This window comes from Cuculus canorus, chromosome 2, assembly GCF_017976375.1.
Source record: "Cuculus canorus isolate bCucCan1 chromosome 2, bCucCan1.pri, whole genome shotgun sequence".
NCBI classification, from domain to species: domain Eukaryota; kingdom Metazoa; phylum Chordata; class Aves; order Cuculiformes; family Cuculidae; genus Cuculus; species Cuculus canorus.
Window position 1 is genome coordinate 36462277 of NC_071402.1, and position 13577 is coordinate 36475853.

The window sequence follows — 13577 nt, forward strand, 5'->3', positions numbered from 1 at the left end:
CTGTATTTTGAAAGCTAGCTATCAAAATATACTTTCATTCTCACCTTCCTTATGACTAGCAGAAGATAGAAAACAAAAGGGATTTTATAAAACACTGCTTCCACGGTTCCTCTTGGTCTTGATCGCAAACATCACGTAAAAAAATCAAATTCCTTCATATAGAAACAACTGCTCAGTAAGGTCTAATATCACATCAGCTTTCAGTCCTGTGAAAGAAACAGAGCAACTTCCCAAACCCCTGGCATCCCAACAGTAGCTAGGAGCTAGTTTCCAATCCCTCTAAAGGATCAGTCATTCACAGGTGGTTTTTTAGCACATGGAGCGCAACACTCCACATTATGCTTGTCAGATTATCCTTGTGCACAGCAGTGGACATATGATGACTGCTTCACACTTCAGTGCTCACACAAGGGAATGCCAGAAAGCGCACAGGCTTTGGACCTTTTTTAGGCAGTAATGGCACCATGGGACCAGAAATGAATTTTCATGCCTGTCTCTCATCCAGCCTTCATAAAATAAAACTGCCCCAAACCAGAGACTACTGCTCAGGCTTTAGTTTTCCACTGGTTATAAAGATGTACTTTATTGCCAGCAATGAACCCAGATTGGGCGTGGATTCTCAGAAGAGCTTCTTGTTATAAACATTTATTTCTAGAAGTTTAAAATTTCTGTTTTCTTGCAGCAGAATTCCTAGGACAGTCATACTGAAAGGGTTAAAGACAGACAGACAGACAACTTATTCCTTGCTTCCAAATAAAGAGATTTGCAGTGGCCATATTATGAATGGTTTTATTGCTGTCTGACATTTCATAATACACTGTTACCATTCCAGTCTTTGATAGGTAGACTAAAAAAATAAACCACAGATCTAAAAGTACACAGTATTAGTTTAACCCATAATCAATATAGCAACAGATTCAAAGTATACTACACAGGCACTTTACAAAAAAGGAAAAAGTGATTTAAATCCATGTTTCAAGGATATTTAACATTAAATTCCAAAGTTTACTTCTAACAAACTCAACTACCCGCAGTTCTGCTAGTTTGATGCTTTCAAACAAAAGCTGATTCTGTGTATGGCTGTACTTATACATACTATTTCGAAGCAGCAATGCTGTCTTGTGCTTAATGAGATATTACAAACAATATATTCTTCATTTGAAAAACATGTGCAATACTCAATGCAGAAATTAAGTTCATCTTTAAAGTGTAACACAAGTATAGCCAAATACATACACTATATACAGGCTGTTAAAAAGTTAATAGGGCTGCTTAGTCTTTTAAATTTGGTGCGTGGTACAGATAGGAAACACACATACAAAATGTCGTGGATATTCCCAGGAACCAACTACTTGAAGAAAGTCCTAGGTAACCTGAACACTCTATTGTACTTTCAAAATGAAGCAGAAGTTATTTCTGAAGTAGTCCCACCCTAGCCATACAAGATTTCTACCATGGAGATGTTATTTCTGGAGAAGAATGTAAGAAATGACTACTTGATTTGCCTCCGGACAATCTGAAATTTTTTGCCGGTGTTAACATCTGCATGACTGTGCATGCTGTATTTTCATTTATACATACCTAACAAGACAACATAAACCCATGCCTTCTAGCAGGAAAAGGGAAACAGTCCTAATATATATTCTTTAGGAAAACTTGATTGATATATACAGTATATATAAAAACCTTACTTACTTGTCAGCATAGAAAAATATGAGTTCAGTATCTTTTTATACTTCAAAATCTAATGATGAAAAATTCAGATATCCTGAGACAGGTATGTACTGTGCATCTAATTTACCAATGCCAGTGTGTACTGCTGAGTACAATTAGAAAAGCACTACCTGCATTTATCAACAAGTACAGAGATAAAATACATAAGACAATGCATTAGCTTGAGAAACTCTCCTCTTTTCATAATGTTAAACAAAAATGGTGCAAAATATGCGCAAAATGCTGGCAGACATATCCATGAAGTAGCTGTGAAGTCAAGAATATGGAAAAATATGTATATATACTACAGTTACTGATTTCACAATTTAAATGAAAATAAATGAAAGATACTTTTCTGAGCATCATGCTTAACCATGATGTGTATACTCACATTCAGGCAATTGTCTTAAATACATACAAATACACACTACCTCTGACAATGAATTAATAAACAAAAATCACTGTTGTTTGCTTGCGCATTTCTGTGGGTAAAACCAGATCAATAAAATGGGTTCATTTTTTTCCATTAGGGGATTCTAACAAATGAAATGAAATATGATTAGTATAAATCCTTGTCAATTTAAGCTTAATTGTTTCGGCTCTAAACCAGCAGGAGAGCAGTTCTGACCACTACTGACTGCATTAAAATATACAAATATATACCTAAAAATCTGATGCATGTGCTAAACTCCAGTGAAAATTATCTATAAAGTCACTACAGATTGCAATTTTCAGTGGCCATAAAATTGGTTTGTTGGTTCAGCTGATAGCAGGAATATTTACTTAGAAATAGATCCCTAAACACAAAAATATTTGACATTGAGAAACTGGAATATATACTTTTTTCATTAATTTACATTTACAACCTAAGAGAAAAAGAAGTGTTATGAAATACTTAATTTGGAATTAGACTGAATCAATAATCATTTCATAGATTAAAGACTGTTCACCATCCTATTATTCAAAGAAGATGGTTACAAAACCAGGCCAAATATTATCAGCTCTACTTTAAAATATAAGTTTTCTCCAAGTATGAACCCTATGGCAATTTAGCTCTTGCTTGGCCCTTAACCCTCCCTCCCCAGCTGTAAAATCTCTCCTAGAAATCCCCTACAGACCATCACTGAATCATGGTAGTCAGTATTTGGTAATGTATGTCTTTAGAGCCTTGAATTTATTCCCAGAAGAATTACCTTTGTCTTGGATGAAGAAGTAAACTTAAAATACAGAATGCTTTCCCTAAACCAGTACAACACGTTGTCTTAAAAATAGGCTGCATAATCTGCTGCAGGAGAAGCAAGGATATAACAAGGTACGGGTGTCACAGTTCGTGTAAATCATCTCTCTTGGTCATTTTGTCATCTGCAAGTCTAAAACTTTAGGAGAGGATAAACAAACTATGATGAGAATGGATTTTTTTCACTCTGCAAGTGCACCTTGCATAAGGAAAAACACATCCTCTATATATTTACCAAACAAGGTAAATAGCTTTAATAATGAACATATGTAAATTAATGTAAGAATGGGTTTCTTAAAGATCCATCATATGTTATTAGAAACCAGACATGTTAAGAGTGCGCAGTGCACTCTGAAAACAGATGGACAAGAAAAGCACTTTGAAAACATGCATGATGTTTCAAGCAAATGCTGGCTTTTGAGGGAAATTCTGAGAAATTAGTCACCCACTTTCCACAGACAGTCAGTAAGACATATCTGCCCAATTTCCTCTGAAAATCTTATCTTTATGTGCTATCTGTAATCCCAGAGATCCAGGGCTTAAGTTTCTCAGTTTCTTTGATACCAGGCTAAACAGATTCTTTATTTTGCAGTATGGGTCACCAATGAAGCTCATAGTGCTAAACAAGTTTTTGAAAACTGCCTCTAGAAGGGGTTGGGGGGCAGGAAAGAACTGAAAATTAGATAAAAAACAAGAGGTCAAGATTTCTGATACACACTCATGAAACGATAGCTAAAGAATTTGGTCCATTGACTGGCTTATATTTGTCCCTTGCTTTTTATTCATGTCCACTACCCATTGCTTTCAACAACAAAATGAATTAGCCAACTGCCATATTATACAGGGAGACTATTTTGGTATATTTGCACTCCTACCGTTTTCAATGCAATGAAAAGAGTGATGACTAGTTACAGTAGTGTACGCATGCCAAAGATGTTGTCCTCTAGGTTGCGTTACACTACAGAGGATTAGCAGCTCATGCAGGTGACTTGCCTCATAGTTTGGTCATAAAAGACCAAACCTCACGCGGGCAAACCTCATAGGAAGATCAGAGCTCACAGCCAGGGCTGACACCAGCACCATCCTTGGCATGAGGAGGTTATGGCTCCTCTGTTCTCCTGATGTCTGACAAGCAGAAATTGAAACATTTCTGGCGCTTTTGCCTGCAGCAGGAACTACTGAAGCCAATACTGCCTCTCTGAACAAAACACATTGTACAAAAGCACAAGATTATGACTAGAATAGCAACAGAAATCATAAGTCTTTATGTACATTAGTCTTTCTTATGCATTAGGTCTCCCACAAAAAGAGTAAATTTCTGAAGAGTAAGACTTTATGAGTTTGTCTGTCTGTTTTTTTTCTTTGATAATAAAAAATATTATAGTCCCACATCTTGCAGTTACTTGAAAGAGTGTAAACTTCAAAGAACAAAGGAGAAATTGTTACTGAAGTGTATTTCAGGTTGGACCGATCAGTAATTGACATGACTACATAAATACATATATATTGAAACTCACATAGATGTGCAGACATATATATCTGTGGATATATAAAAATATTTATTTTCTAAGCAACGTTAAAGTCTGTAAAAACATTAAGAATACTGAAAAAGGTAGGAACCCTAATTCCTCCTTTGGAGAAAAAGTAAAAAGTCCCCTAGATATCCTGCCTAACGAACACTCTCTGCAAGACTACACCTTGTTTTGACTTTTCCTGCATCTCATTGTGGATTCATATATTTGTTGAAGATTTCATAAATACTTAGACAACATGCAAATATTATGTTGTGAGGTTTGATGGCTACAGCATAACTATAGGCTGCTGTTGTACAAAAAATAAATTTTATTCAGACAGTTTATGTCCTGCTTTAATAGAATGTGTAGCTACTGCTGCAAGTAGAACTATTTCAGAGTATAGGTTTGGGTTTTTTTTAATGTGTTCACATATGAAACCTCATTTGGGGGCATTTTCTCTGAAAATACTTTGGCCAAAAGAGCAGACAAATGCAGATACATTTTCCCTGGGCCCTCCAAATACTCAGTACAGCTTTCAAAATCAATCTATAACAATTACCACTCCAAAGAACTGAAATGCTATACAAAACAATTCTGACAAAATACAGGAAATGGTAGCATGAAACAGCAAACCCCCAAGCTATGCTTTAGCTTAAACTCCAGACATTTCCAGTTAAACATAACAGCACTGCCTCATCCCCACCTTACATAGGTTTGCCAGTATAGTCCTGCATAAGAATAAACACAACTCTGGAAAACTCTGAAATGCAGAGGTGCAATGATGTAGAATGTACATTAGATAGAGTTTGAAATTCAGTCTAACTACTGACGAAGATCAGACTCACCCTTCCTCATTATAATGGCAACAGAAGAACAGCAAAACTTCACCTCATATGCCATATAGATACATACTCCTTTCTAAAGGAGCATGACAGCAGACTGCTTAAGATATGGCTATATTTACTGATTACGAGCACACGTTGATAGCAGCAGTCTGCCTACAGCCAATAAACACAATTCCAAGATGAGTCTTCCATCTTTAAACCTCAGTTACATTATATCCTTGAAACATTAGTCATTCTGATAAACTATATAGAGACAGGGAAAAAGGGTTTATCAGTGCAAAGGGCCCCATATGAAGTGCATGCTCATTATCAGGCCTAGTTTATCTAGGCTTTTATTCCTTCCACAAGAATGCATTCTGTAGAGTGTACAAGTGAAGTCATTCTCTCTGAACAAGACATTTGTTTTCAAGCTTCTGGCTATGCCTATTGTGTGGCTGAACTAGACACATCAAATGAATCTGATTCCAGTGTAAAATTCCCAAGGAAGATTCCTGTTTTACTAGTGTAAGGCCGGAGTGCTTTTTGGGAGTCAATTTTCAATACCAGTAGAGAATATTTAGGGTATTTCTTTAACCTGAGTAAAGGGTTTTTTTATTTATCAAAGCCACAGGCACACACTGCTCTAGTGCAGTTAGATTTTGTCATGAAGTCCCAGTATCCTAAAGGCCGTTACTGGATTATTTTCTGTAGCAGCTCTCCTCATTCTTCTCCAACAGGTGGTGGTGGCTGGCATAGCTTGTATAATCTGACAATGACAAAAACCAAAGCATTTGTTATACTAAGAGCCCGGTCGTTATTAAAATGGGTAAATTTAAGGAACACAAATTAAATTTAAGTCTCCTGCACTGTAAAACAAGAGGTACTGTATTAATTTTAATAACGTTGATATAAAATGAGTAAAATCTTATTCAAAAGTGTGAACGCTTACATGGAAAGTATTACCTTTAAAACACACACCTATAAGCAATTTTATAAAGACATTCCAGTTTGGTCAAGTTTTCATATTTCTGCTCTGAAGACCCCATTCTGGAGAAAGCTTAGTCTCCACTAATCCCAGTATTAGTTGTTGCTCTGAATTTCTGAATTGGGAAAGTTGCTTAGTGAACGCAATTGTCTCATTTTTTTTTTTTGGTTTTGCAAATAGTCAGACCTCACTCTAACACAGTTCCCTATAAAACTGATTCTATTTGAAGAATCTAAGACAGACGTCAGGCACATGACACACCAGCATCAAGACTTTAAACTCTCTCCCTCCATTGCTAAATGTATGAAGTCGAGACCAGTGAGGTTTGATCCAATTAACTACCTCAGGATGGACTGAAATAACCACTCCTTCATTTATAAAGGCTTTGGACTTCCTATTAAACCCTTTTGCATGGACTTTGTAATTAGCAAATGTCTGAAACTTTACCCTAATGTTAAGAATACTGAAAATAAACAGCAATCATTCTGCCCTTGGTCTCTGTTCTGTAAGCCCAGCATACAGTATCTCTCAGCAATTAGAACAGCAATAGATGTGATTTCATTCAGAGATTACATATTTTCCTCAGGGAAATATCACTGAAGGAAAAGCAAACAGAAGAGACTGAGAATTGCATAGCAAGGAGAAAAAGCATCAGAAGTCAAAAATGAAGAGACAATGACACAGTGTGTGCATTAATACTTAACATGAAGAATCTCTGATATTGAAATACTAAAGCAACAGAAACAGCAGGTTTAGCAAGTCTCGCTACAGGCAGGGTGGTGAATCAGCCAGTGTCTTAGGGGTTAAAGATATTTAAGATGCTCAGGGTATCTGAGTTTTACAAGTATAGTTTGCAAATTTGCCTGCTAAATGTCCAATTAATTTATATGACTCCATTTTACCTACTCATACATTTCAAAATCATAATACAAATCAATGCAGAAAACAAAAATCCGTACACAAGGCTGGGCTCCAAAACAGTTCAAAATCAATGGGCCAAGATACTCTGCTACTGAAAGTATGAGACACAGTATGTAAGGCTGCCCCTGTGAGTAGTGAAAACCTCTTCATCATCGAGGCACATCTTGTCAGAAAAAGCATCCAATGGCTATGCAAGAACAGCTGCTGTTCTCAGATTTCAGTTCCTTTGGGAGTTAAAAACCATGGGACACTGACAATACACAATGGCCATGGGCTAAATAACTTTTCTCTGAATTGCACGGGAATTGCACGAAGTATCATTTATGGATGGTAGGAACAGGGAGCATCACTTCTGTCAGCCAAACAGCAAGTGCAAACTGCTTTCAAATCTCCACCATAATGTGACCTGAAGATCATTGGGCTCTTCCCCTTTGTCACCTGGCAAATTCAGAAATGTGATCACTTAAGGTCACATTGTGCAGACATCAATGTCTTTTTTAGGAGCCACATAGAAGCCAATACATGTATATCTCATATTTATATAGCAGTGAGATAATAACATGGCTTGATCCTTATGCAGACAAGTACGCATAAAAAAAATAAACAGGGATTATTTATTTGATTCTGGTGTAATAAAGCAGCAATATTCAAAGCTGGCAAAAGACAAATAAAATTACTGTCAGAACCTCATCTAAGTAATTGCAGTGGAGTTAAGTTTTGATGTTTTAGCGACATCTAATTTCTATGGAACAATGTGCAGAAAAACTCAGCCCCAAGTACCAAGATCTGTGTATTCTTCAGGTTAAAATGGTAATTAAGATTACTTGTCCTCAGAGCAAACGATGTAGGGGAATTTTAAGCAACTGCACAACAGCTGCTACTCAGATTTATGCACATTATGTTCACTTATGGTACATTCCTTTTCTAGGATCATATCAAGCACAGGCATGCCAATGTGCAGTGATTTGTTGCAAACAAATTATGAGCAGTAGTCCGATTCCCTATCAGGAGAAATCGAGACACCTGAGAACAGGGGAGCAAATTGCCTAAGAAAAAGTTCCTGCATATCACTGGTCTGGACCCAGAAGCCAGTCTTTCTGTGAGGCTATGGATCACCTGTATGTTCATGCACATGGTTACCTCTATCAGGGGTGACTAATTCAGTGTTCCCTTACTGAAATTTAAACACCGCAGTGGATCTGTTATGTATTCCATGTATCTGTTTAGCTTGTTCAACATGTTATCACTCATCAACAAAAAATATTATGTTTTAAATTGGTAAAAAATGAGGTTTAAATTAGAGCTGTATTAATAAACCACCTTTAAGATAGTATTAAGAACATTGTTCTTTGGTTATTTTCATTTATAAGTATTGTGCTTGTTAAGAAATATTTCAAATATCTGCAATCCACCACAGCATTAAAAAGCTGGATAAATAGAGAATAGTCGCATTTTTCATTCTAATGGATGTTTCAGAAAGAGACAAAGAGAGACTACATCATCTCTAAAAACAACTAGAACACGATTTTGCCAAGATACTGCAGTACAGCATTTCATTCAAATGAGGTTATGGATTTAGTTATGAGTATTTCCCCAAAACCACTAAACATCACAAGTGATGAAGTTTTTTCTCCAGTGTTTTCATAATTAACATGAGCTAGGTTTCATTTTTAAATGGGCACATATTGAGGCACTACACAGCCTGAACTTCTGCAGCTAATTACCTTAAGTAAAACTATACAGCTAAGAACATAATTGATTTTATGTACATTAAAATCCAAATCTTACCAGTTAGTGCACAATACAGTCAATGTTTACTGTTAGATTTTTAGTGTCTAGAATATAATTTGGCACAAACTAGACAAAATCGTGGTCTAGGACACAATCAATTACCTTGGGACAGATTGTGGTGTTCGATCTCTCACTCCTAAATTCTTGGCTGTGTTTTGGACTCTTGCACCCTGTGAAAGAAAAACCAGCTTTGCTTCATTTATTCCAACACAAGTCAGAAAGTTTGCTGAGCTTCCTAGATGAACGTAACTATTGCTTACAACCTAACAGTTAATACATGTGCTCCATGTCCTGAAACAACTCTCCTTTTAGAATTTTCTAAGGTGAGGAACAAGTTAAAGCAGTATATTAATTCTCAACTTAGAGACATATGTGGAAAAGAGATAGAAACTTTCCACTTGTCATTAAATAAATGCATATATATCTCCTACTAACATAAAAGTCTTCATTAATAATTACCATATAAGGTTTAAAAGAGTCCAAACACATCTTGTTTCAATTTCTTTGATTTTTATCACCACTCTTTGTACAAGGCATGGATAACAAAATTCTTTTCTGAAATGTCACTTATTTCCTATGAACTTCTGCATATATATACTACAGACTATTCTCTATGAATAGCTTTCTAGTTGAATCTAGAAAAATGGCCTACATTGAGGTATTAAATTAGGGTCAGAAAAATGCAAGTGTTGATCTTCCTTTATAATCAACAGAATCACAAAAAAATTGGGTTGGAAGGGACCTCACAAGATTATTTAGTACAACACCTCTGCTTAAAGTAGTGCCAAGTAGAAAAACTGGTCTTGATAAAACCTGTACAATATTCATATACCATAACAGTGAAAAATGCAGACTGTTCTGCAAACAAGTTGGCTTAGACATATGAAAGAATTTAGTAGTATTTGTTTTTAAATGATGAGGTCTAGATTTTAAAGTGCAGTTTTATAAATGTAAAATAGTTATCATAAAGAAACATATCTGTTAGATTTACGGCCTCTCTCTGTTTTCTAACATTTCAAAGGAGGAAACTACTTGTCCTGTCTATAATAAATACACTTACTCTCCCTTTATTTTATAAATATAAATATTTATTTATATTACCTAAAATCAGGACAAGATAACAGAGGACAAAAATAAATAATCTCAGAATTCTTACAGTGAGATCTTGGATCTTGGATTGGTGTGAAACATCAAAGATAATTCACATTCCAAACACAGCTGCAATGGCAGCTACACATGATGTAAAAATTAGTTATATATAATCATTGATTCAATTTGTAGAATGAGACTAGACCTTGCTTTTAACTGAAATCTGGTACCCAGGTAACTGAGAAGGTATTTGTTCACTGTTACAATCTCAAACAAAAGATGATCTTTATACTTCTTGTCGAAAAAAAAAACCAGTGGTAAAGACAGTGAAAATAACTAGGCAGAATATAAATGTGATTTTACCAGCTTTAGATCCAAGCTTGTCTCCAACTGTTGCAAAAGACACATAACTAAAGACCATGACAAACATGTTTTTCTCCAGAAACTCCTCCATAATTCAATCATTAGTCACTCAATACTTCCTCTGTTCAACAGCAAATTTATATTTAATAGATTTTAGTAATTCTCTTCCCTTTCCAATCTCATTTTGAATCCATTAATAACTTCACATCACTAACCTCCACGTTTTGGGTACAATCTTAGCTTCTTGTGTCAAGAACCACTATTTTAATTTGGTTTGAATCTGCCAGTTTCATTTGATGCCTTTAGTTCTGCGCTGGTGGGGACAACCATAGCTGACTGCCGAGACTGGCATACGATTAACATAATTGAGAGCCAGAATATAAATACACATGGGAAAACTATCTAAATTAATCACATGTGGATCCTGAACGTCAGTGCTGTGACTACCTCTAAGAACAAAACCAGCCTATTTTTACTTGCATCACTCACTAGACAGATCAATTTTAGTATCTTGCTCACATAATAAATCAAATATGTTGATTTTAAAAGGAGTATAGCTTTATACAACCATGTAATTTATTGTTTAGCAGGAGAACAAATTAGACCTTACTTACAACTACCAGACTCTTATTTCTTCACAGGAAAAGTCCCCAAGAATTACTAGCAACTTGCTACATGGTAACTCTTTGTCTCCACTGAGCACCACTGTTCCATTTCTGTTTCAACATACTGTTAATTTATGCTTCTCCAATATTATTCTTAAAGCTATAGCAATGAAAATATTGATACTGTTTGTCTCAGGTAGGCATGAGAGACTCTTGTGCTACAGGGCTCCAGAATGCTTCTCTGTGTACCAGTACTGCCACGATACTGGTGAAAGATGTGGGCAGCTATGAGGAGACACTACCATCAAACTGGACTCTTACATGTGAACTAGTATTCTCATTGTCATGAGAAAATATCATAGGTTTGTTTTCAAGCTACACATTAATTTAAGGATAGCAAGAACCAGTCAGATAAAGAAAACAGATTCTTTTTATGCCCTGCTCAGAGAGCTCTAATCAGTACACTTCTTATGAGAATCATTTAAAATGTAGTGTTATACTCATGAAAAGGCATGGAAAAATGATTACTCACAACACAAATTCTCTTCTAACCTTTTCTATTTATCAGCTTTTTAGTTACTTTTCTTCCTCAAAGCCCTATGCCCTCCTGTAGCCCCTTTGCTAGGGCTCTGTCCTTTGTTGCGTCCTGAAGACACACTCCTATCAGGAGGCTTTACATAGTGTTTTGCTGGTACAGATGTTTACATTAACAAACATACATGAGTAAATAAAGTTACTACAAGATAGTTGGGACCTTTTGTATTTTAAAAATCAGTCTAGACTGGATTAGAAGATGAAAAGCAGAAACCACTTAACTAAAACCATCCCACAGACTCAATTTCATACTAACTCTCACAAGTTGGTCTCCTTAGTTCTCACAGAGCAGGTGCTTGTGAATACCTAACTACAAATGACAGGGCAATAATTTTTTTAATTGTTCCAACAATACAGTCAGGACTATTGTAAACCTTGTTAAATATGATCACAACCTCATTCAATTGAAAAGAAAAAGCAACTTCCTGAGGTCATCCATTCAATCCGGTGCCTCCAGTTATTCAGTATTGATGGCTCGAGCTGGAAGAGGTGTCAGCTTCCAGACAATTTCCCCTCATGCAAAGCTGATACTGCTAGGCACTAGTTGCTGGCTTCTCTAGAATAACAGATGGAATAGATGTCCTTCCATTTGCACCTCCTTATGGCTAATCTCTTTATTTCGCAAAAGATTCAGGGTGTAACTGGTCTAACAAAGATCTTATTTGTCAGCTTTTTACATTTAGCCCAGTAAGACACTTGTATTGCCCTTAACTATATGTTTTGCATGGAACACCAAGAAACTTTTCCTCTCCCTCTAATTTTTATGACCTTCATTATGCTCCTGACAGTTAAATCCTACAGAAGATTTAACCATTAAATCCGGAACAGGTTTCTAGAAAATACTATACTGCATTATTGAAATTACTCCAAAACATTTAGAATTTAATGGGAGATTGTATTTCTACTACAGAACTCCAAGACTGATTTTAAATTACGACAAAAGATTATTACTCTATTAAATGCCATAATGGTTTCCTGCAAGAGGAATAATGTGTGAAAAAAGTCTGGCTTGATATACTAGCACATTTTTTTGCAGTGTCTGTGGGTGGTATTGAGATATTGGTATCTTTAACAGCTATTGATCACCTGCTGTTTTACTTCAGAGAACGTAGCCTCACTGGAGGCTTCTTTCTACATCTCTGTTTCATCAAGTACAGTTACAGCTGCTCAAAAGCATGTGTACTTTTATTTTGCCTTTAATTTTCATTTAATAAACGGAGAAGATCTACAAATGAATCAGCATTTTTAAAAATGGTCTAGAACTGTCTATCTAAAACGTGCCCTTTGACAGAATGCATCCTGCAAGTACATATATGCAAAACATTACATTCACGTTTTTAGATCTGCCTTTTGCCTAGAACTTCAGAAGAAGCAGACCTATCAACCTATACGTGCAAATTTATTCTTATACAGCAGTAGCTTTATTTTCAAGTCAAGTTAAAGCTGTAATTCCTGAGCTGACTTACATGACCTTACATGACCTTACATGACTTTCAAGAACCTTGAGGGTATTTATTCACCACAGAAACTTAATTTATGCACCCAACAAAATGAAGGTCCAATATGAGAAGGAATGAGACTACTCTGATATATGTTAACTGACGTGTGAAACTGCCACATTAGGCAGTAGCATTTACATATAATTGATCAGAATCTATGGCTTGAGAATACCTATACAATCACTTTAACAGACTAAAGGTTTGATGTAGCATGTGTATTTTTGTCTACAAGTCAGAAGTGAAGTATAGCTGCTTAAATGTTTTCATAACTAAACTGTGATTGCTGCACAGAATACGTAGCAGCATTAATGCAAATAATAAAGTTAGATGCAAACGAAACTTAGAAATTATTAATCTTTCTTATCAGTGATTAATTGTTCCAATATATAATTATCTTTTTTTCACTTCAAGATTGAGTGCATCCTGTATCTTGTTTATGTTT

The 13577-nt window shown here is 35.7% G+C and overlaps 1 protein-coding gene across 1 annotated transcript in view; it reads right to left on the bottom strand.

Moving 5' to 3' along the window:
* Positions 1–1968: 1968 nt before the first annotated feature.
* Positions 1969–13577, bottom strand: part of PREX2 (phosphatidylinositol-3,4,5-trisphosphate dependent Rac exchange factor 2) — a 177121-nt gene continuing 165512 nt past the window's right edge. The window contains exons 40-41 of the mRNA XM_054057421.1: positions 9088–9155; positions 1969–6054 (exon numbers count right to left, since the gene is read on the bottom strand). Of these exons, the coding sequence (XP_053913396.1) occupies positions 6009–6054; positions 9088–9155 (114 nt within the window). The 3' untranslated portion in view covers positions 1969–6008. The remainder of the gene's footprint in view (positions 6055–9087; positions 9156–13577) is intronic.